Raw genomic sequence first — 24,962 nt, forward strand, 5'->3', positions numbered from 1 at the left:
ATTTTAATTAAAGAATATTTAATTCAAGTTGTATTATCTTTTTTTGCTCGCATGAATTTATTTTTGAGTGCTGAATGTTAAGATATGCAGACCCTGTTCACGTTCCGTAAGAAGCCCTCTTTCTTCCCAGATTCGCTATCTAGACAAACATGGCTTCGTCTCTCCTATTAACAGGTCACACAATTTGCAATGAAGAAAAAATACGTGGTCAGGGATTCTGAATGGATAACTCATTATTGTATGGGTAAGTTTGGAACCAAGGGATTTGACAGATTACTCAATTTATACAGACCTAAGAACTAAGCATTTGCTAATGACCTGAATGTTGTCATAGAGCAGAGAAAATTCTAGATAACTCCAAGATTAGTGGGAAAGCTATCCCTCTGTATGGATTAGCCAGCTAAGATAAACGTTTGGGTTGGATTTGCTTTAGATAAGATTCAGTTACACAGATATTTTTATATGTCCCCACAGGCCAGTGATTATGGGGTGTTAGCCAAACTATGAGATGGCTGATAACATTTCACACAGACAGAAACATAAATCCTATTTTTTGATATTTTCCAGACGTGGTGGTAATGTGTAGCTACATCCTGATAATTGTGCCTGTTGCTTTCAATGTTCATTTTACAAGAGACATCTAGGTTTCATGACTTTAATTAAGTCTTGCAGAATGAACACTGAAAGAAAAATTGCTAAGATAGCCAATAATTCAAACAGCTGTTAGAAGTGACCTACAAAGGTGCTACCACAATAGCCTTTAAGAATGAATTCTGGTAAAACCAACTTTTATTTGTTTAATTTCAACAACCAAAAATACTTTCCAAAATGGTTAATCATTTTTTTCTTTCATATTCTCTCCTTATTTAACCCACCTCCCTCCCTCTGTTCCTTCCCTCTCAAGCACTGGAGTCTACTGTATAGGCCGTGGACTCTGGGGTCAGTCACATCTAGGTGTTCATGCTCCTCTACCACTGGTGACTGTGTGGCCGTGGGCACCTTACTTAAATTCATTCGCTCAGATTTCTCATGTCGACAGTTGGGTAATAGCACCTAACTTACTTTATAGAGCTATTATAAGGAATATTTTGATAATATAAGTAAAGAATCTAATGTGGTACCTGGCATGTACTTGCTGCTCAAGAAACTTGCAACTGTCTACCTTCTCATCTACCAGTATTTACTGGACATCCTACCATGAGCCAGTCAATGCACTGGGGAGAGCTACATGAATAAGCCATGAAGCCCCAGCCTTTGAAAGGCTCACAGTCTAATAGAGTCTGACTTAGTTAATTTTTCATAGTCCGCAGGAATAGAAAAACCTTAATGCATAAACTTTGTAAGGCTATTGAAAACAAACTGGCTTTGGTTTTCAAATTATTATTTATAATGTTGTCATCAAGAAAACATTTATTGATTGCCAACCATGTGGTCACATACCTGACACTAAGGACAAGGCCCTGACCTCAGAGATTCATGGTCAACACAAACACTCAAACACAAATATAGCTTTCATCACAACTTTATTTTAAATAAAAGAACAAAGTAATCTCTATTATTTTTTGTTTGAACAATTAGGTGAACAAAAACGGTAAATATTTGATTGATGGAAATGTAGAAAATATATACAAATGCTGTATCACTCATCAAAAGGAAATACTGAGAAATAAGTAAGTTGAGGAAATATAGTTACACAAATAATTAAAAAGGCAAATGCCCATATAACACCATGCATTTATGGTATCATTGTTTTCTCCCACTTTCCAAAAACTCATCTTATTAGATGACTCTTTTCTATTTCCTAAGACCTACCTCCTCTAAGACAATTTCTGGAAAACAGGTCTCACCATGAGAAAAATGTAGCAGCCTTACACTAATGAGGATCATGCACACATACCTCCATGCCTAGATCAACTTCGTTTCAGTCACCTCAAAGCTTTCCATGCAGGTGACCCAGCCTTAGACTACAGGATCATCTTCATCCTCCCATGAGAGAATGCTGCTTTACTGCATGCAGTTCACGTCATTTGCTATGGGAAGCCCGGGATTCCCTGCAGTCTAATTTCCTTGCTTCTCTATAGATCACATTTTCGGATCCAAACTTAACTGTCTCACCCATCCAAATCGCAAAGTCCTTTCACACATGCCTCTCACCACTTGGTCAGCACTGGAAGACATCCTTGTGTTTCTCATTGATGCTCTCAGGTCATTCTCTCATCCTAATCCCATGCTCCATCTCGTTGCCATCTCCTGTTGGCCTCTCTGGTCATTCCCACTCCTTCCATAAAGATTGTGTCTCTAGTTCAGTCACTCTCTCCACCATGCCTCCTGCCATTACTCCTGGGGATGTCAATATCCATAGAGATGCTTTTTCCAACATCCTGGTGCCTGGTCCAATCTCTACCCCTGCAATGATCTCATCTTCCCCTCAACCTCAGCCAGTCATTCCCAAGGTGATAACCCTAGAGTTTGATTATCAAAAAATTGCTTTCCCTCTAAAGATATCAGTTTGAAACATCCCATTTTCCAGTAACCACCTCATTTTTCCAGCTCATTTCCTCTAATCTTTCAACTTCAGCAATCTTTGCACCCTTCCCAGACCCACGATTCATTGGTCCTGTTTCCTACTTCTTTCACCCCCTCACTTCCCTGCATCCTCAGCTTACACTCCACGGCCAAGTATTATACTCATTGTCACAACCTTACATATGAAATACATTCTCAGCTTCATGACACTCACTTGGTTCAACCCAGTCCTGGTTAACTCTAACTCTGCCCTTCCATGCCTACATCCACAATGTTGAATGTGGCTTAGAGAAAACCACACAGTAATTAATCTTTACAGATCTCTTTAAAATAATGATCACTAACCTCAAGTGAGTGTTTCATGCTGCCCAGCATTCATACTACATACAGGTTGAGCATTCCAAATTCAAAAATCCAAAATCTTAAATGCTCCAAAATCCAAAACCTTTTGAGCACTGACGTGATGCCACAAGTGAAGAATTCCACACCTGACCTCTTGTGATGGGAACAGTCAAAATGCGGGTGCACAGCCTACAGTTTCTTCAGTGTCCCCAAGGAGAAAAAGACCCTCTTGGCCATTTATAAAAGTCACCCAGCAGAAGGCCTCCTCATCCCTAGAGGACCCACTTCTTGGTCTCTCAACTGTTTCTGATGTTTCTTCCCACCTAAATAAATAAAATGCAGTGTACATTAACCTTTTAATCAAAACCCAGCACCCTGGGTGGAGACCGGGAGCCTGCAGCTGTCTGCTGCTGCTCTTGCCTAGCAGCGGATCCAGGTATTCTGGTGATGTCACTGAGCTGCACCATTACCCTGAACATAGTATTTATTCATGGTATTAACGGTATGTCACATTTTTTACCTGTTAAATCCCTATGTGTGAATAATTATAAGAAAATAAATGCTTATCAGTAGCACATAAAATCAGAGTCAGGAATGATGGTAATTCCAAACAACCGCAGATTGCCCAATGGGTGGCTGAGATGGTGACACCTTTGCTGTCTGATGCTTCATTGTACACAAGTTTTGCTTCCTGCACAGAATTATTAAAAATCTTGCATAAAATTGTCTTCATGCTATGTATATAGGGTTTATAAGAAACATAAATACGTATGTGTTTAGACTTGGGCCCCATCCCCAAGATATTTCATTATGTATAGGCAAATATTCCAAATCAAAAAAATCCAAAATCCAAAACACTTCTGGTCCCAAGTATTTCAAATAAAGAATATTCAGCTTGTATATTTCCCTACTCCCTTGATTCTTCCATTCCTATTCCATCTCTGTAACACCCGCCCCTACCTGCATCTGTGCCGTATATTCTCTCTTTTCTCCCACTTCTGTGGATGAATAACCATGGGTTTCAACCTCCCAGTCTCATCCCAGACCTTTGGATTCCCTCACCTGCCATTGTAGCAAGCCCTCCTCTTTCCTTTGCCTGAAATTCCTCCGTTCTGTTTCTTCTCTGCAGTGGTCCTTCTGAAGCCCAGTCCTGCCACCAGCCGATAGACTAATGCTAAGGCGCACTGGCCTTTCTTGTTCTAGCAGGGATCCAATAGTTGCTCAACTTCTGTGACACCAGCCATGGCCTCCAGCCATGGTATATCTCCCAAACTGGGAGATACAACAATTATATCCAATCTCCTCCCTTGGAGGGAATTATCTTCACACTGCAACAGGGAGAAGTTCAACTTTCCCCTAAACATGTCCTGTGGTGGAATTATTTTTTATCTTGTGAACTGATGAACTGTCAAAGCTGGGAAGAAACTTAGAAATCACATTGAGGATCTAAGGAAGAAATCAAGGTTCTGATAGGCCAAGTCACTTGTGATGCTCTGTATATCCTGATAGAAAGCGGGGGTTTTTCCTAACTAAAAAAAGATATGGAGTTTTCAAGGGTCTATGCAAGTGACAAAATGAATTATACACCAGTTTTTCGTGTTGAATGAACTAAATAAACACTATGATACAAATTCCAAACAAATACCCGAAAGCAGGAATGAGAGAAGAAGGTGAAATGGTGAGATGGAAGGGGAAGTCCTGGTTAAGAGATAGCCGTGTGGGTTTGACTAGCTCTACCTCTAACTTGCTGTAAGCCTCGGGAAAGCCTATTCATTTCTCTGGGTTTGCTTTTCCCATTAGTTAGGTGGGAGGAAGGGATGAGACTACCCCTTCGGAGGGTACTTGTCACCATCACACTCTTTGCATTCTCTCCTTAGCCCAGCGTTCACACGCATCTCACAAGAAAACTCCCTCCAATGCCTTCTGCTTTCTGTTCGTATTCTTGATCCTTCACCTCTTCACACAGTATTTTCAAGTTGCCTGGCTCCTGCTGTTGGCAGCATGGTGATTACTCATTCATTTTTCTCCTGTTCTCATAGAAATAAGCTAACCCATCAGCCTAGGTGACTTGACTGACTAAAGAAGAGCAGAAACGGATCATCAACTCTCACTTTCCCATCTTTCTGTATCCACCTAAACAAAGGATGGTTAAATGGGATTTACGATCCAACAGATTCCATTTCTTTTGAAAACCCTTGAACTTGGTGCCCCCCGTTGGCCTTCTAACATTCATTATCTATTAATTTGACTTAGATTTAAAGCCAATGATTAATCTGTCCACTCTAGAATGTTTTCCTGACAGGCTCCCTGTTTAGGTAGATGCAAGTAATACTCCTGAACTCAAGAGCAGTAGGGGCACCACAATCCTGTTTTCTTACATTAACAAGAAAATAATTTATTTCTATTCTGGAATATATAAGCCAAAAGAATAGAATAGAAAAATGGGGCTTCCTCATTTGTATTCTTTCTTTCTTTCTTTCTTTCTTTCTTTTTTGAGATGGAGTTTCGCTCTTGTCACCCAGGCTGGAGTGCAATGGCGCGATCTCAGCTTGCTGCAACCTCCACTTCTCGGGTTCCAGTGATTCTCCTGCCTCAGCCTCCCGAGGAACTGGGATTACAGGCATGGGATTACAGGTGTGTGCCACCATGCCCAGCTAATTTTTGTATTTTTAGTAGAGACGGGGTTTCACCATGTTGGCCAGGCTGGTCTCGGACTCCTGACCTCAGGTGATCCACCTGCCTCAGCCTCCCAAAGTGCTGGGATTATAGGCATGAGCCACCGTGTCCATCCTATTTGTATTCTTGATATAGAATTTGTATCAATCATTCATTATGGTACCAGACAACAGAAATAGGATGTGCCATGGACCTTGATCATTCTTTTGGGCTGAGATTTACGCCCCTATTCTAGGTTTGGGCAATTACGTACTGCACCAGAACTAGCTAATTGTTCACCAAAGCCTTTTACTTTTTTTCCTGGGTACTCAGCTAGATAGCATTTCCTGGCCTCTTTTGTAGTCAAGTCAATTGTGGACAGTAGAATGTACAAGGAAATGATGTATCCCAGGTTTAGGCCAAGCTCATAACAATCTTCCATGCAATCTCCCACTTACTGCCAGCTTGGTACTGAAGTCCAAGGTGGACTTGAAAGCAATGTGCTAGGGAATAGGTGGAGCTTCTATCTGCCTGAATCCTTGGTAGTGCAGAATGAAACCATCCCCTTCCCCGACTACCTCCACTCACTGATTGGACCCTATATGAATGTATAACAGACGTCTGTTGCATCAGCCACTGAAATTTGGGGCCTAATAGTTACAGCAACTAGCATTACTTCAATTAATCTACCCATTTTGTGACTCTCAGGGATAGGCAGTCACCACCTCCCATCAGAGAAACTGGAGAGTCAGACACTTTCTTTCCCGGGCTCCCTTCCATCTAGAGCACACACGTGAAATCTTGGCTTTGTGAATCTGTTAAACCCACGTCCGACATTGACTAATGAGCTGGAGACACAAAGAAGCAAGGTTATGTGGAATGCATTCTGGAAGGGAGGTGTTCATCCGGTTTCTGGGGGCAGCTGCGGTGGCAGCAGCAGTGTCCAGTATCCAGGCTCATGGTATCAATGACATGATGCCAGTGTCTGGATTCACCAGCCAAGATGTGACTCCTTCAAAGCTGTAGTGTGATTTTAGACTTGGCTCTTGTCCAATAGCTGCAACGCCTGCTTTGCTAGCCTTTTCAGAATTCTGTGCCCTTTGCAACATCTTCCAACAAATCCGTCTACCTAAGTTAGCTAGACTTGAGTTTTGTAGCTCATGACCAAGAACTCTTATGGACACAAATGCATCCCTTTCAGGGAGGGGAAGACAGGATACTTGCTTGGTCTACAGCCTTGGGGAGCTTGCCTCCCCTCTGGAGTGTATTTCTCATTTTCTGAAAAGAGTCAGAGTCTATCCTGTGAACATTTCATGTTTCCACTAACGGCTTCAGTAGACTTCAGGAGGGAGAACAAGCCCATCTATATTTTGACTGCCTCGGGTTCGGGTGAAGTAGATTAAATTTGGCCAAAATAAAGCCAGTTATTTTGGAAAACAAGAAACTGAAAAGGAAAATGCTGAAAAGAAAACTCTAAAATGTCTAAGGAGGTAAAAGAAAACAGACCTTCCCTAGGAATACTGTACTATATGTTTTAAAGAGACATAAAACAGAACAGCCATTTTAGGTTAACTGGATTCTTCCCACAATAAAAGCATGATTTAGGTTTTGCCAAGCGATGTGCCCTTTTAAAGTCCCTGTGTCCAACTGCAATTGAACTGGGTTAAAAAAAATGTATTGTTTAAGAGTGAGGGTATTGGGGCAGGGTTGCTGTCATTTTTTTCTCAAGACGTTGTTATGGTGCCAAAGTTATTGCCAGGTTATATTCCTTATCACCAGGTTATATTCCTACTGTGGCTGGCAGGAACAAGGGATATCAATGAGCAATAGCAGAGATCCTCCTAGGCAGTCTTCTCTCACGTAATCTCTGCCTCTATCTTGGGGATGGCTACATTTGTCAGTTCTGAGCCTCCTTCTGTATTTCATCTGATGAAGTTCAAGGAGTCTGGTATGTTGTAATATTGACAAATAATGCCTCCCTGTAATCATACCACTGTGCAAATGTGGCAGAGTCACTTTTTCTACCCCCAGACTCTGAGCTGTCCTTGGGAATGGCTTTAACTACCAGAATGTGGCAGAAATGACACAGTGCCTGTCTGGGAAGCTGGGCCATAAGAGTCCTTGAAGTGTTCAGATTTCCCCTTTTCAAACCCAAACACCACCTGGCTGTGAAGATGCCTAGTCTGGCCCCTGGGAGACTGAGTGGTCCCGTGGAGGAGATCCAAGGCTCCAAGTTTGGCAGCCAGCCTCTAGACCTCCCAGCCTGGCTCATCTACCTGCTGAATGAAACTGCTCAAGTGGTCCAGGTGACAGCAGCAGCAGAACCACTGGCCAACCCACGCAACAGTGGGAAATAGTACAGCATTGCTATTCTAAACCATGAAGTTTTGTGGTGGCCAGTTATGCCTCAAGATATAATTGATCTAAGATGGGACCAGAACATTTATTGTGCTAGATTAAGAAGCACTGCTTGTGATGAGGAGCTGACAGACAGAAAAAGCACTACAAAATTCTAAAATCTCATTAACTTGTACCCTTTAAACTCAAAGATTGGTTAAGTTTGCTAAAGAAGCTAAACATGGCATAGAACTTGTGATAGAAACTACAACTCACATTCATCTAGGTTAGCTCTAAAAGATTTTCCCTTGAATTCCAGCAAAAACTGAAAACCTTTCATCAAAAAAGGAGCAGGGGTCGCTATTCTTATATCAAATAAAACAGACTTTAAACCAACAACGGTAAAACAGGACAAGGAAGGGTATTACATAATGATAAAGTGTTCAATTTAACAAGACTTAACTATCCTAAATATATATGCACCCAACATTGGAGCACCCGGATTCATAAAACAAGTACTTATAGAGCTACGAAAAGACTAAGACAGCCACACAATTACGGTGGAGGACTTCAACACCCCATTGGCAGCATTAGACAGATCATCGAGGCAGAAAACTAACAAAGAAATTCTGGGGCCGGGCGCAGTGGCTCAAGCCTATAATCCCAGCACTTTGGGAGGCCGAGACAGGCGGATCACGAGGTCAGGAGATGGAGACCATCCTGGCTAACACAGTGAAACCCCGTCTCTACTAAAAAATACAAAAAACTAGCCGGGCGAGGTGGCGGGCGCCTGTAGTCTCAGCTACTCCAGAGGCTGAGGCAGGAGAATGGCGTGAACCCAGGAGGTGGAGCTTGCAGTGAGCTGAGATCCGGCCACTGCACTCCAGCCTGGGTGACAGAGCGAGACTCCATCTCAAAAAAAAAAAAAAAAAAGAAAGAAAGAAATTCTGGACTTAAATTTGACACTTGACCAATTGGACCTAACAGAAATCTATAGAATACTCCACCCGTCAACTACAGAATATACAATTCTTCTCATCTGTAAATGGAACATACTGCAAGATCAACCACATCACATGCTCAGCCATAAAGCAAGTCTCAATAAATTTTAAAAAAAGGAAGTAATATCATCCATACTCTTGGACCACAGTGGGATAAAAACAGAAACCAATATCAAGAAGAATTCTTAAAACCACATACTTACATAGAAATTAAACAACTTGTTCCTGAATGACTTTTGGGTAAACAACGAAATTAAGGCAAAAATGAAAAAAAATCCTTTTAAATGAATAAAAACAGGCTGGGCATGGTGGCTCACACCTGGAATCCCAGCAGTTTAGGAGGCCAAGGCAAGCAGATCACCTGAGGTCAGGAGTTCGAGACCAGCCTGGCCAACATGGTGAAACCCTGTCTCTACCAAAAACATAAAAAATAGCTGAGTGTGGTGGCACACACCTGTAATCCCAGCTACTTGGGAAGCTGAGGCAGGAGAATCACTTGAACCTGGGAGGTAGATGTTGCAGTGAGCCAAGATTGTGCCACTGCACTCCAGCCTGGCCGACAGAGCGAGACTCTGTCTTATACATACATACATATGTACATACATACATACATACATACACACACACACAATACACCAAAATCTCTGGGATGCAGCAAAAGCAGTGCTAACAGAAAAGTTCATAGTGCTAAATGCTTACCTCTAAAAGTTAGAAATATCTCAATTTAATGACATAACATCACACCTAAAGGAACTAGAAAAACAAGAACAATCCAACCCGAAAGCTAGCAGAAGGAAGGAAATAACTGAAATCAGAGCAGAACTGAACAAAATTGAGACCCTAAAATCCATACAAAGATTCAATGAAATCAAAAGTTGATTTGAAAGGATAAACAAGATTGATAGACCACTAACTAGAATAACAAAGAAAAAGAGAGATGATCCAAATAAGCACAATCAAAAATGACAAAGATGATATTACAATTGATCTTAAAAGAATACAAAAGATCTTCAGAGACTATTATGTATATCTCTATGCATACAGACTAGTATATCTAGATGAAATGGCTAAACTCCTGGAAACACACACTCTTCCAAGATTGAATCAGGAAGAAATTGAAATGCTAAACAGACCAATATTGATTTCTGAAATTGAATATGTAATAAAAAGCCTATAATCAAAAAAAGTCCTGGATCAGAGGGGTTCACAACTGAATTCTACCAGACATAAGAAGAAGAGCTAGTACCAATTCTACTGAAAGTATTCCAAAAAACTGAGGAGGAGGGACTCCTCCCTAATGCATTCTATGAAGCTAGCATCACCCTGATGCCAAAACCTGGCAGAAATACAACAAAAAAAGAAAGTGACAGGCCAATATCACTGATGAATATAGATGCAAAAATCTTTATCAAACTACTAGTAAACCAAATCAGGCAGCACATCAGAGTTAATTCACTATAATCAAGTCTGCTTCATTCCTAGGATGCAAGGTTGGCTCAACATACACAAGTCAATATACATGATTCATCACATAAAGAGAATTAAAAACAAAAACCATATGATCATATGAATAGACATGAAAAAAAAAACCTTTCCATAAAATTCAACATCCCTTCATGGTAAAGATCCTCAAGAAATGAAGGATAGAAGGAATACACCTCAAAATAATAAGACTCATCTATGACAAACAAATCGCTGGAAGCATTCCCCTTGAAACTGGAACAAGACATGGATGCCCACTCTTATCACTCCTATTCAACATAGTACTGGAAGTCCTGGCCAGAGCAGCCAGTTCAGAGAAATAAATAAAAGACATCCAAATAGAAAAAAAAGTCAAAATATCTCTCTTTACTGATCATATGATTGTATAGTCAGAGAACCCTTAAAGACTCTGCCAAAAGCCTCCTGGAATTGATAAAATAACTTCAGTAAAGTTCCAGGATACAAAATCAATGTACAAAATGTAGTAGCATTTCTACACACTAGTAACATTCAAGCTGAGAGCCAAATCAAAAACATAATCTCATTTACAATAGACAAACACACACACACACACACACACACACACACACACACACACATACCTAAGAATATATCTAACCAAAAAGGTAAAATATCTCTACAAGGAGAACTACAAAAACACTGCTGAAAACAATTACGGATGACACAAACAAATGGGAAAACATTCCTTGCTCATGGATTGGAAGAATCAACATAGGAGTTGAACAATGAGAACACATGGACAGAGGGAGGGGAACATCACACACCAGGGCCTGTTGTGGGGTGTAGGGCTAGGGGAGGGATAGCATTAGGAGAAATACCTAATGTAGATGATGGGTTGATGGGTGCAGCAAACCACCATGGCACGTGTATACCTATGTAACAAACCGGCACATTCTGCACATGTATCCCAGAACTTAAAGTATAATTTTAAAAAATGACCATACAGCTCAAAGCAGTCTATAGACTCTATTCCCATCAAACTACCAATGTAATTTTTCCCAGAGCTAAAAAAAAACTATTCTAAAATCCATATAGAACTGAAAAAAAGCCCAAGTAGCAAAATCAATCCTAAACAAAAGGAACAAATCCAGAGGCATCAATTACCCTACTTCAAACTATACTCTAAGCCTATGATAACCAAAACAGCATGGTACTGGTACAAAAACAGACACATAGACCAATGGAACAGAATAGCAAACCCAGAAATAAAAAGCCACACACCTATAACCATCTGATTTTTGACAAAGTCAACAAAAATAAGCAATGGGGAAAGGGCTCCCTATTCAATAAATGGTGCTTGGAAAGCTGGCTAGCCATATGTAGAAGAATGAAACTGGACCCCTATCTTTCACCATATACAAAAATTAACCCAAGATCAATTAAAGATTTAAATGTAAGTCCTCAAACTATAGGAGGAAAACCTAGAAAACATTATTCTGGACATGGGCCTTAGGAAAGAATTTATGACTAAGTCTTCAAAAGCAATTGCAAAAAACCAAAAATTGGCAAATGAGACCCAATTAAACTAAAGAACTTCTGCATAGCAAAAAACAAAACAAAACAAAACAAAAAAAATAAAAACAAAAACAAAACCAAACTATCAATAGAATAGAAGACAACCTACAGATTGGGAGATAATATTCCCAAACTATGCGACTGACAAAGGTCTAATATCCAGAATCTATAAGGGAATTAAACAATCAAACAAGCAAAAAATAAATAACCCCATTAAAAAATGGGTAAAAGATATGAACAGATACTTCTCAAAAGAAGACATACAAGTGGCCAACTAACACACGAAAAAAATGCTCAACATCACTAATCATCAGACAAATGAAATCAGAACCACAATGAGATACCATCTCACATTAATCAGAATAGCTATTATTTAAAAAAAAAAAAAAAAACAGATGCTGGCGAGGCCGCAGAGAAAAGGGAACATTTATACACTGTTGATGGGAATGTAAATTAGTCTAGCCACTGTGGAAAGCAGTTTGGAGATTTCTCAAAGCACTTTAAAACAGAACTACCTTTCAACTCAGCAATCCCATTTCTGGGTATATATACTCAAATAAAATAAATTGTTATACCAAACAGACACATGCACTCATATGTTCACTGTAGCACTATTCACAATAGCAAAGACATGGAATCAACCGAGGTGCCCATCAACAGTAGATTGGATAAAGAAAATGGGGGTACATAATACAACATGGAATACTATGTAGCCATTAAAAAAATGTCCTTTGCAGCAACGTGGATGCAGTTGGATGCCATTTTCCTAAGCAAATTAATGCAGGAATAGAAAACCAAATACCAGATGTTCTCACTTATAAATGGGAGCTAAACATTTGGTACTAATTGATGTAAAGAAGGCAACAATAGACACTGGGGACTAGTAGACGTGGTAGGTAGAAAAGGGGACAAGGGTTGAAAACCTGTTGAGTACTATGAGCAGTACCTCAGTGATGGGACAAATCATATGTCATATCTCAGCATCACACAATAGATCCATGTAACAAACCTACACATGTACCCTCTGAATCTGAAATCAAAGTTGAAATTATATTTAAAAAGGAATATACTGAAAAAAAAAGAAAGAAAAGCTCTCAAAAGAGCTGAGATTCAGAAATTCAGAGAGCAGCACAATTCTATTGTATTATTGCACTGGAGGCACTTATTTCCACCATCTCTCATGACATTTTCTGGCATCTGTGCTAAATGTAGGGGAAATATCCTTTCTGTGATTACTCTGTAGAGTTTTATCACTATTCCCCTGCTCAATAACCTTCTCCAAACTAAGCCCCCTAAATTAGATTCTTAAAATTCAGAAAAGTGCACAGAAGGTACACCTAAAACACGGAACCTACCACTCTAGAAAAAAACATTTTGTATACATTTATTTAGGAATGTGGAAAGGCATGGATATTCACAAAACTAATGCTAGAAATTCTCATCCAAAGAACCAATATAACTGATCATCTTTAGACAATGGTGTTCAACTGTCCTTTTGTCACAGTGAGGGTTTGAACAGGTATGAACTGGCTCCTGCTCACCTTTCTAGCATTACCTATAACCACTTCCAAACCACCTGCTGAGAACACATCTGATGACTTGGTGCTTTCTTGTCATCACATCTGCTGCTCCTCTTTTCTCCTCCACTGAGCTGACCCAGACTCCAACCTGACACCAGTGCCTCTCCTCTGGTCCCTAATGTGGCCCTAGCAGGACACTGTCATAATACTCATTTCATGGGATACTCATTTCACATGAGCTCCTTCCATACCTGTCTTCTCTGTGAGGTTCCCAGCATCTTAAGGTGGGGGCTTAACTTCTGTATTCATGGTACCTACATTAATGCATGACATGTAATCAGTGCTAAATTAATGTCTCCTGAGTAACTGTCAGACTGTACGTACTAGCTACTTGGCACATTCACTTGAATGCTTCCACCACTAGACCAAAAAGTCCTATTCCTCCTTCAGGCTTCCCTGTTTTAGTAAACACACCTCTGCCCACGCAGACACTCGATCTAGAAACTTGGGGGGCACACAAAGCCTCCCCTCTCACTCACCCCTAACAGCTAGCCCTTCTGATTCCACCTCCCAGTCTCTGGGCACTTCCGTGTCTCTGCCGTCATCTTCTGCTTGGGTGTCTACAATGCAGTCTTAAATGGTTTCCCTGCTTCTACTTTTGTCTTCCCCCAGTACATTCTCCACACAGCCACCAGACCAATCTCTTAAAGTGTAGAGAGGGTCAACCATTCCCTCATCCAGAGTCCCTACATCGTTCTCTGTAACAGAGAATAACAATAGTCCCTGACACTGGTGGGGAGATCTCACATTACTGGGCTTCCTGCTGCCTCATGTCAAGTTGCTGCCAGCGCTGGTCAGCCCTAGTCACTTGAGTCCTCCCAGATGTCAGGAATGCTCTGAGATGCTGCCTGACTCATGCATTTAGCAGTTATCAGTTCTGGGGACTTTCTTCTTCCCGCTCTCCTCTCGAGGCCTTCCTTGACCACCCCATTGAACGTGGCACCTCCTCACCCTTATCCTCTGCAGTGACTTTGGGTTTCAGAACACTATTAACTTCCTTCATAGCACTTGCTCCAAGCTATAATAAGTTTGCTTGTTTATTTACTTGTTTACTTTAGGTGTCTCTCACTGGGGGTAAGCTTCGTCGGGATAAGACTCTTTCATGTTATGTATCCATTGCATCTCTAGTATTAAAACACTGCCTGATACAGAGGAGATGTTCAGAAAACATGCAACGAGTTAAGGAATAAACAACGCAGGATAAGGCAACAGGTACATCACTTATACCACTTTCTGCATCCCGCATAACCCCAGCTCCTGATTTGCAGGAAAACTGGGGTTATACTTTCAAGATTCAGGCAGACTCAATAACCACAAAGCAATGAGGATTCATGAAGTGCCTTCTACATGATCTCATTCAAACCACACAGTAACATTATAAGGCACCCATTCTCATTATTATTATTTTGCAGATAGGAAAGAAAAGCTCTAAGACTTTAAATGATTTGCACACAGCAGATCCCAACACCTGTGGCCCACAGAAAAACGTCGGGCTGACTCCATTTGGAGCCCTGATGTTCCCCACAACCTCCTGTGGCTTCTGAGCTTTTCCCAATGGAAAAAGCTTTGGGATATTTATTCCCAAATCAATATCCTGATTTGCTAATAAACCAATCTCCTGGTTTGCTAATCCACAAGTTTACATGCCATTCTATGGTTTATGTTTTTATTCCTTCAGATGACTGTAGTTTATTTATATCAAGGTAGTGGTGGCAAGCTCTCTTTCAGTAGGAAGACATTACGTTTTTCCTGTTTAACAGTGACTTCTTCCTAAAGTTTTGCTTGGTAATTAACTCAAGCAACCAACTGTCAACGGTTTCCACAATGAAGAAATTCTTACCTCGGAATTCCAGTCCTCGAAGTTGAAAGGTGACAAGACCATTTCCAATTTCAATCAGGTGAACAAAGGCATTGAGGTCATCTGAAGCCAAAATAAAGCAATCGCCAGAGCTGTAGTTGCCCCAGCGACCAAGAACTAAGTCTCCACAGAGGGACTCCTGGAGGGTCCTTGTTAAGTGTTCATAAAAAATGGAATTGAGATTGTTGTCATCATTCCCTAAAGGTAGACAAGAAATATGATCAGTGAATGCCTACTTCTTGCTGTGTACCCAGACCTAGGAAACAGTGAGCTGTCATCTGATTAAGGGCAAAATCAGACTCTTTATATACATAAAAGAGAAAAGATCTGTTCTTCCCACATTTCAGTGGATTATATGGGACCCTCCTATTTTTTTCCGTTTATATTCTCTCTGTATAATTTATAGGCAATAAGCAGCATCATTTTATATATATGTGCTATAATATATAACACAAACAATCATTGCTAGTATTATGTTATATACAAATATATATTTTACATATTATAAACATATAAGTTGTTATACTATATATAAATGGATACCATTTGTTCTTAAATTATATATACATTAAAAATTCAGGTTTATTGAAGAATAATTTATGTAGGGTAAAATTCATCCATTTTAGTGTACTATTCTATGAGTCTTGAAAAATGCATATAGTCATATAGCCAGTGCTTAGAATAATGCATTCATCTGCTGTATATATGAGTGTGTTCTGTTTCACCTTTGAGTAGTATCCCTCTGTATGCATGTGCTACAATTTGTCTATCCATTCATCTGCTGAAGGACACTTGGGTTGTTTCCAGTTTTGGTGATTATGGGTAAAATCACTACCAAGAGTCATGAACAGGAGTTTGTGTGAATATGACTCTCCCCATTTCTCTTGAGTAAATGCTTAGGAGCAGGACTGCTGTTCTCCAAAGCGGCTGTAACGTTTTTGCATTTCCCCAGCAGTGATTGACAGCTCTAATTCTGCATCCTTGTCAGGACTTGGAATTGTCCATTGTTGCTTGTTTGTTTAACTTTGGCCATTTTAATTGGGTGGATAATGACATCCAAGGAAGGGTGAAGGAGGAAGCAGCAAAGGAGATGGAATGATGGAATACCTTGCTTCCCAGTGGAAAGCCAGGGGTGCGTGTTGAGTGGGGGTGAAATTAGGAGTGCGTAGTGCATTTCCTATATCCTCCCTGCTGAGCCCTGACTCTTTTCCCTCCTTTCAATGGATCTCTCAAGATGAGGGATATAAGATTTTTTAAAGAGAAGATTGGATAACATGGGAAGTCTTCCTGGTCTGTGGTCCTGTGGATGGAGTAAGCATTGGGAGAAGCCTAGGAAAAATGTTCACGTTCACGACTTTTATTTTAGGAGTAGCTTTTCTTTAGGAGAGGAAATTATGGCTCTGGAAAGCCATAGGCATAGTTGTCCCAAAGAGGAAATGCCTAAAGCAAAACTCAACACTCCCTTCTGGATTGTCTATTTGAGTGGAGACGGAGATTCGGGGAGGACAGGGATGAAGACCACAGATCTGACCGGAGCATCCCTGCTTTGTATCCAAGGGAACCAGGGCACAATCAGGGTGCAGAAGGCAGGGAATGGTACAAGAAGGTGAATATGCCCCAAGTGCACTTACACAAGGAAGATCACCAATCCGCCTCTAAGAAATCTACAGAATAACACTATCAAACTGTGAATATCTTTGCTGGCCACTCATGACAATTGAAAGCTGAATCAAAATTAGAGCATTTATAACCTAATTATGATTAATGGAAAGAAATTGTTCTGTGGGCTGAGTCATGCCATGTAGTCTAATAAAGTATCAGTATGCTTAATCTTCTATGCAGATGAAGCTTCCTTGACCTGCACTATATTCATTTTCTCTGATGAATCAGCATGCATTCTGAGACACTAATTAAAGGTTACTTTCAGTCTCTGGCACTTTGAAAGGAAAGGCCTGAATGAGAGAATTAGCCTTTGCTTAATTGTTCAAACTGTTCAATGTTTAAATAAAACAAAACAATTAAAATCACTAAAAGTAGAGATTCAACTCAGGGCATCTTCTTAGAACACATTGACCACACATCTGCATAATTAGATTAAAATGAGACAGCAATTATGATTCACTAACAGCACAATGTGCTTGGGAAACTGTCCCTCTGCCTCATATCAATAGGCTTGTAACATCACAGTCCCACAGCTGCACCTCAGAGATATCAGTACCTCTCCTCCCTCATTGTACTGACATGAAGTTCAACAAAAAATAAGCCTCTCTCTCCAGGTATCTCAAATTTCAAATTCTGATTTCGAATTAATCATGTATATGCAATTCAAATACAGATAATGAGCATGATACAATTGTTCCTAGGCAGATTTGGGGGCACAAAGAAGGGAGTGAGGAAGATAAAAATAGAGAATAGTTAAAATTTGCATTCTAATGTGAGGAAGGAAGAAACAGAATGGTTAAAAAAGGAGATTGATTATGGAAAGAAAAAAGTAAAATAATCTTCTAGCAGGTAAATCCTTCCATAGCTTAATGCTGACCAAAGTTTTTGAAAGCTTCTAGATCCTGGATCGTGGAATGGTTTGCCTTCAAGGACATTATCATGCTGATGTTTTTCCAAAGAATGTTTTTTTCCTAAAAGACAAATCTCAAGGTTTATAGTCTGTGTTTGAGGTTTACTACACACAAACTAAAATGTCTTGATTAACAGAGTTATCCAATACTGAGCAAGGTCCTAATCAATTCTAAACAGTGGAGCAATACACTGTCAAACCAAATCAGGATGCTTGATCAGTCTACCTACACAGTTTCATTTGACAGTCAGCATATTAACTAAGATGTGCATTGTCTCCACAATGAGTAAAGAGTGAGTATTTAATTCTTCCTTTTGAGAATCCATCCATACAGCAATAAATAGTTTAAAAAGAGAGAAGAGATCTTCTTACCTGGATCTCTTTCAATTTGGACTGCCAGTCTTGTGTTGGAATTATCCACACGCCTTGTACTAGAAGAGGCCACAAAAGGGTAGAAGGTCATGATTAGATCCCCCCAAGCGGAGGAGTTGGTTTACAGAACCAGCTGCATGAGTGGAAAATGAAAATGTGATAGAGCTCACAGGTTAAGACGATTGCTGTAGTTTTACCACACTGCAGGAAGAGAGGAGTCTCATGATAAGAAAAAGAGGGAACAGTACAAGAAACACATAGAGGGGAGAGATGAGTAGCTCTCTAATTTGGAGAGAATGGCCTTGTGTCTTAATCAATTTGGAGCCCCAGATCTGCAAAATCAAAGCAAGTATTTAGGCCGAACATGGTGGCTCATGCCTGTAATCCCAACACTTTGGGAGGCTGAGGCAGGCGGATCATTTGAAATCAGGAGCTTGGTACCAGCCTGGCAAACAGTGCAAAACCCCACCTCTACTAAAAATCCAAGAAGATTAGCCAGGTGTGGTGGTGCACTCCTATAATCTCAGCTACTTGGGAGGCTGAGGGAGGAGAATTGCTTGAACCCAGGAGGTCAAGGTCGCAGTGAGCCGGGATTGCACCACTGCACTCCAGCCTGGGTGACAGAGTGAGAATCTGCCTAAAAAAAAAAAAAAAAAAAAAGCAAGTGTTAAACTGCCAATATGCCATCCCTCTCTTTCAGAACTTGAGAACAGTGTCCAAATAGATATCTTTCTCTTTAAATTGATTTCAGGAAATGGTGATGAGTAGTCAACATCTCCACCACCTGCTTTCAAGAGCTGGGTATACTCTTATAGACCTTTCTTAGGTTGAACCATGAGAATGAAAGCTCTTAGATCATCTGCAGCCATGGTAACAAGTGGCCACTGGAACCAGCTTTGAACCTATTCCATCATGAAAACACTCCTCAGTGCACAGCTTTTGTAAGGCAGCCAGTCCATGGCAATCCTGGCTTCTGAGAGTTAGCTGACTCACTGCAGACTTCTGAGGGGCAACTGATGAACAACAGGCTTTTCAAGTAACCTCCTATACAGATGCCGTCAACCCGCGTATGCCTCCAAAACCTCACTAGTCCTTGAACTCCACACATCCCCAAAACCCTTTGTAAGTGCACCGATCTACTCTGCTTGGAGAGGCCATGCCAGCCTACCTTTGTCCTTTTATTTCCAATATTGCGTGGTGGTCTTTAAAGAATGAAATATGAAATTGATATCAAGCCTATGAAATTGATGGCAGTCAACTGTTTATTATCACCTACAAAATGGCAATTTCATATGGTTAAATCTGATATATTAGCCATTAAGAAAGGACTTCCACAAATACATCAGTATCACACATAGGGTTTACTTAAAGATCTGGGCATAATGAAGGTCCCACTGACAACTGTAGAAAGCCTGGTCTTGAACACATCCGGCTCCTGCTTTTTCTTTTTCTTTTCTTTTCTTTTTTGAGGCGGAGTCTCGCTGTGTCGCCAGGCTGGAGTGCAGTGGTGCAATCTCAGCTCACTGCAACCTCCGCCTCCTGGGTTCAAGCGATTCTCCTGCCTCAGCCTCCCAAGCAGCTGGGATTACAGACACGCGCCACACATCCAGCTAATTTTTGTATTTTTAGTACAGGCGGGGTTTTACCATGCTGGCCAGGATGGTCTCGGTCTGCCTTGGCCTCCCAAAGTGCTGGGATAACAGTTGTGAGCCACCGCGCCTGGCCAGCTCCAGCCTTTTCTATCACTCTGCCCTTTGCTTTCTTTGTTCCAACCCTGTTGGTTTTCCTTTTCCACCCCTTCAACATGCCCAGACCTCTTAGTCCTGTTGCTCTTTCCTCTCCAGTAGCCTTTGCAAATGTTCCCTCTATTTAGGGATCCCTTTCCATTCCCACTCATTTTTCCTCATTGATTCCTCTTATCCTTCAAGTCTCAGCTCAAGTATCACCTTCTCAGGGAAGCTGCCTTGACTCCTGTGCTGCGTGAGATTCCTTTGTCGTGTTCTCTTTCACGCATTGTACCTGTACCTCTCTTTTGGAGCACTTGTCAAGGCTAACGTCAATCATAACGATGACAGCTAACATTTATGTAGCACTTGCTTGTGTCATGTGCCTGTTCTAAGTACTTTATATGTATTAGCTTATTATTGCCTCAAAACTACCCTCTGAGGTAGTTTTATGCCCATTCTCACAGCGGATGAGGCAGAGGCACAGAGAAATTAAGTAGAGTGTTCAAGGTCACAGATCTAACAGGTGGTACAGCCAGAATATGACCTAGGGAGGCTGGCTCAGGAGCCTTTACTTTACACCACATCATACATCTCTTTGTGTAATTATCTGATTATATCTGACTCTTACATCAGTCCCTAAGTACCATGAGAGTAAGTTTGTTGCTCACAACTGGCACATAGTAGTCACTCAATAAATATTTGCAGAATAAATTATTGAATGGTCAAAAATAAGGCTACTTCTGAAGTTTTTGTCCCTATAATATTTGCTAAGAAGAAAGACTAGCTGCCAGTCAACGCTGCATATGTGGCTTATGTTTAAACATGATCATTGACATATTCTGTATAATTTAACAAATGACAAGCACTTATCAGAAATGGTGCTTAAGAAGAAACCTAAGAATGCAGCCTTCTTTTGTGAACTTGTCTTTTGGGAATCAAAACAGATAAAAAGATATTTGGTTGGAATTTTGGGAATCAAAACAGATAAAAAGATATTTGGTTGGAACTATAATTTGAATAAATGAAAAGGCACGTCTTCAGAAAAAAAAAAGTATTCTTTCCTTTCCTGTATGTCTTAGACATTTGAGAACCATCTAGGCAAGATCCTGTTGCGTTCTGTGATGCTACGGATGGGCTGGAAAGAAGAAACACTGCGTTACATTTCAGAAAGGCTGTGAACCCCAGCATGCTGTTCTATCACAGCTTCAGTTTTCCTTACAAATACTCCCACAGCAGCTTTGAAAAATAAAAGATCTCAGGGTAGCAGAAAATAGAGCAAACAACAAAATTCTTTCTAAAGAAGGCTGAAATCCCATGTCTGCAGAGTTAGTCCCTAAATGGAATTTTAATTTCACCTTAAGACCTACCACAAATGGAATTCTCAAGCAGCAGAATAAACAATTTTTAAAGGAGGATTAAGACAAAAGAAAGTCATTTGCTAAACTCCTTAGGGAACTAAAACATCTTCTAAAACTATGTTCACTGGAAAGCTATCTTTTCAGAAGCCTGTAGAACACAGTCTAAATTCTGAGGAGCAATAACTAAGCTAAGCTGCCTGTGTACCCCTAGGACCTCTGGCTCTCCACATATTCTCTAAGAGGGTGGACTGTCAGCCACACTGGGTAATTTGAGTTTTCTCCAGTGCTTTCCTCCTATAAATTTGGTGCTTACCCCTCAAAGGTGCTAATTAGCTCAGTAATTGGATTTCTGCCTTAACTGTCCAATCAAATGAACATCAGCTCTGTAGCTCAAAGAGGAAACAGGACTTATAACTCACTTCCCAATCTCAGTGGGAACATGCAATCCTGGTACACATTAGGCATGTGTGTGGATGCATGCTGTTCCTAGCATTTGCCTGACAAAGTCACTGTGCATTGCTGGGTAATGCTGTCCTGAGCACTACAGAACAAGAGTGGTGTAACAGGACTCTCCAGAGAAGTTGACTTACTGAGAAACACCCCTCTTTTATGTTAATATGAAATGCAGAGAGCAGAGCTGTCTTCTTCCCTTCAAACTTGGCCTTCCCACCCCCTGGTCAGTCCCTCTAGGTCAAGCACCTTCTGTCTCAGTTTCATCTGAGCAACTTAAGTAATTTAAAAGTAATTTTCTTTATTGACAATGCTTCAAATTCCCCTTTGTCAGTACACACAGTCTATGGTAAAAGTTGTCTCATTTTTTTAGTGAGGAAATGTTGCTGGCCAGAGTGAGAAGTTTGGTGGGGGTCTGTTCATATAGCAAATCCAAGATGGAGCTAAAAATAGACTGATTCTATTCATAGGCAGGGCAACCTTAAAGAAATCTGGACAATGAGAAGGCAGCCAGAGTTTAAATACAGGGGCACTGTTTCCTTTAAAACTGATTATATGCACAAGGTACACCTGGGTTTGTTTTTCCGTCTTTCATTGCTGTGCCACTAACAATCGTATTAGCTCTTGCAAAGTCAGTGGCACTCTGCTGTCACCATGCAACATCAGAATGATTTGTTATGAGACATTTCCTGAGGACAAACTGCCGTATACCCATCAGGGTGGGCACTACCTGGGGCCAGGCCCTTCAGGTGACCTCCAGTCTTACTGGGCCTGAGTTTTGACTTTTCATACATTTGCCCTACAAGACCACAAAGCATAGCTCAGTTTGGCTGTTTCTTTTTTCAGGTTTGGCAAATGATCTTGAATAAAAATGGCTATGAGCGTTGGGTGCTTTCCTTCTACTGGATTTTTATCTGAATTTTCAGTACTTTGAAGATTTTGAACAACCAACAACTTTGAGTTTTAAGAAAGTTTTGTTGGTTCTTTTCTTTATATTTCTTTTTTGTTGTTGTTGTTTTGTTTTTGTTTGTTTTTTTGAGACAGTCTTACTCTGTCACCCAGGCTGGAGTGCAGTGGCGCAATCTTGGCTCACTGCAACCTCTGCCTCCTGGGTTCAAGTGATTCCCCTGCCTCAGCCTCCCGAGTAGCTGGGATTGCAGGCATGCACCACCACTCCCACCTAATTTCTGTATTTTTAGTAGGGACGGGGTTTCACCATGTTGGCCAGGCTGGTCTCGAACTCCTGACCTCAGGTGATCCACCTGCCTCGGCCTCCCAAAGTGCTGGGATTATAGGCATGAGCCACTGTGCCTGGCCCTTTTCTTCATATTTTACCCAGTTTTCTTTAGTTGCCCTCACTAAGGACAATTGGTTGTAAATACCCAGCATGTCATTACTAGAAATTGAACTACTATTGTAGTTTGTAAGAATTATGAAAGGGTGAGCTCCTTTTTAATTGTCTAATATATAATCAGTGTTTCTTCATATTCCACGGGCACCTGGAAAGGTTTTTTTCTTTTTCTATATGTATGTGTGTTTGTGCATGTGTGTATACATGCATGTGTGTATATATTCTGTAATATATATTGAAGCTACATTATTATGTTATTTATTTCTCCTGTATCCTTATCTAATTTTTGATCACTTGATGGGTCATGAACTAAGAAAAGTGAGTCACATTTTCTACCACTACTGTGTTTTTAGTTTTTAAATAAAATTTCCTTTTTTTTCTTATAAGTTGTACTATGTGACTTAAGGCATTGATATCCATAGCTTATATTTTCATTGTGAATTTTAGTCTTTGACATTATAAAATGTTTTTAATCCTAATGGTTTTTGCCCCAAATACATCTGTGTTCAATATTAAGCCACAACAGTAGCTTTAATTTGTTTGCACTTGCCTAATGCTTTCACTTACTCTTTGATTTTCAGCTTTTCCAAGTCACCATATTTAAGGTATGTCTTTTCGCTGGGTGTCCAGGCAGATGTATTTGGTCATATTCCATCTTCATAGTTTATATTATTATGCTTTCTAATTGTATTGTTTCTTTGATTTTTAAACACATTACACTATAGTCTGATTATAAAATTATAAAGACAATACTACAGAATCAGAAATCATAAGACGATACTATGAACAACTTTGTGCCAATAAATTTGAAAACATAAATGAAATAGGTAAACTCCTATAAAGATGTAACATACTAAAAGTAACTCCAGAATAAAAACAAAAGAAGAGGCTGGGCACAGTGGCTCATGCCTATAATCTCAGCAATTTGGGAGGCTGAGGTGTGTGGATCATTTGAGGTCAGGAGTTTCGAGACCAGCCTGGCCAACATAGTGAAATGCCGGTCTCTACTAAAAATATGAAAATTAGCTGAACGTGGTGGCACACCCTTGTAATCCTAGCTATTCAGAAGGCGGAGGCAGAAGAATCGCTTGAACCTGGGAGGCAGAGGCTGCAGTGAGCCAAGATTGTGCCACTGCACTCCAGCCTGGGAGACAGAGCAAGACTCTGTCTCAACAAAAAAAAAAAAAAAAAAAAAAAAAAAAAAAAAAAAAAAAAAAAAAGAAAGAAAGAAAGAAAAAGAAAAAGAATAGCCCTGTAATTGTTAAACAAGTAGAATCAGTAGTTAAATAAATACCCAAACATACAAAAGTACACATATTTGATGGGAATGATTTTTTTAAAAAAGGGAAAAAAGGTGAAGGAAGAAAGAGAGGCAGGGAAAGAGAATGAGAGTGGGGGAGAGAAAAGAGAGCTAATGCAAGTTAACCACACTGAAAAATACGAGTACAATGACATATTACTCCATTGCTGCTGTGTAGAATTCTTCTATTGGTCATACATACTGTTATTAATGAGTATGCATTCTTTCTGTTGCTTCTGAATGCTTTTAAGATCTTTTTTGATATTAGTGCTCTGAAACCTCACTATTTTGTGTAGAAATATGAATTTATTTTAGTTTGTTATGGTCATGACTTAGATTCCTGAATCTGAGGATTTATGTCTTTCATCAATTTTAAAAATTTTCTATTATTTTCTCTTAAAATTGTGCTTCTCCCTATTTGTTTTATGCCTTCTTCCAGGAACTTCTAGATTTCTAGTTGACATCTTTCATTTTGTCCTCTAACTCTCTTTTAACTTCCCTGGAATATTTCCCAT

At 40.2% G+C, this 24,962-nt stretch overlaps 1 protein-coding gene across 1 annotated transcript in view; it reads right to left on the reverse strand.

The window, feature by feature from the left end:
* The window catches only part of PCNX2 (pecanex 2), a 318,318-nt gene that overhangs the window by 57,208 nt on the left and 236,148 nt on the right, over positions 1-24,962 (reverse strand). Inside the window, 2 exon segments of the mRNA XM_030935586.1 lie at positions 15,300-15,515; positions 18,262-18,320. Coding sequence (XP_030791446.1) covers positions 15,300-15,515; positions 18,262-18,320 — 275 coding nt within the window.

This window comes from Rhinopithecus roxellana, chromosome 8, assembly GCF_007565055.1.
Source record: "Rhinopithecus roxellana isolate Shanxi Qingling chromosome 8, ASM756505v1, whole genome shotgun sequence".
Taxonomy (NCBI): Eukaryota; Metazoa; Chordata; class Mammalia; order Primates; family Cercopithecidae; genus Rhinopithecus; species Rhinopithecus roxellana.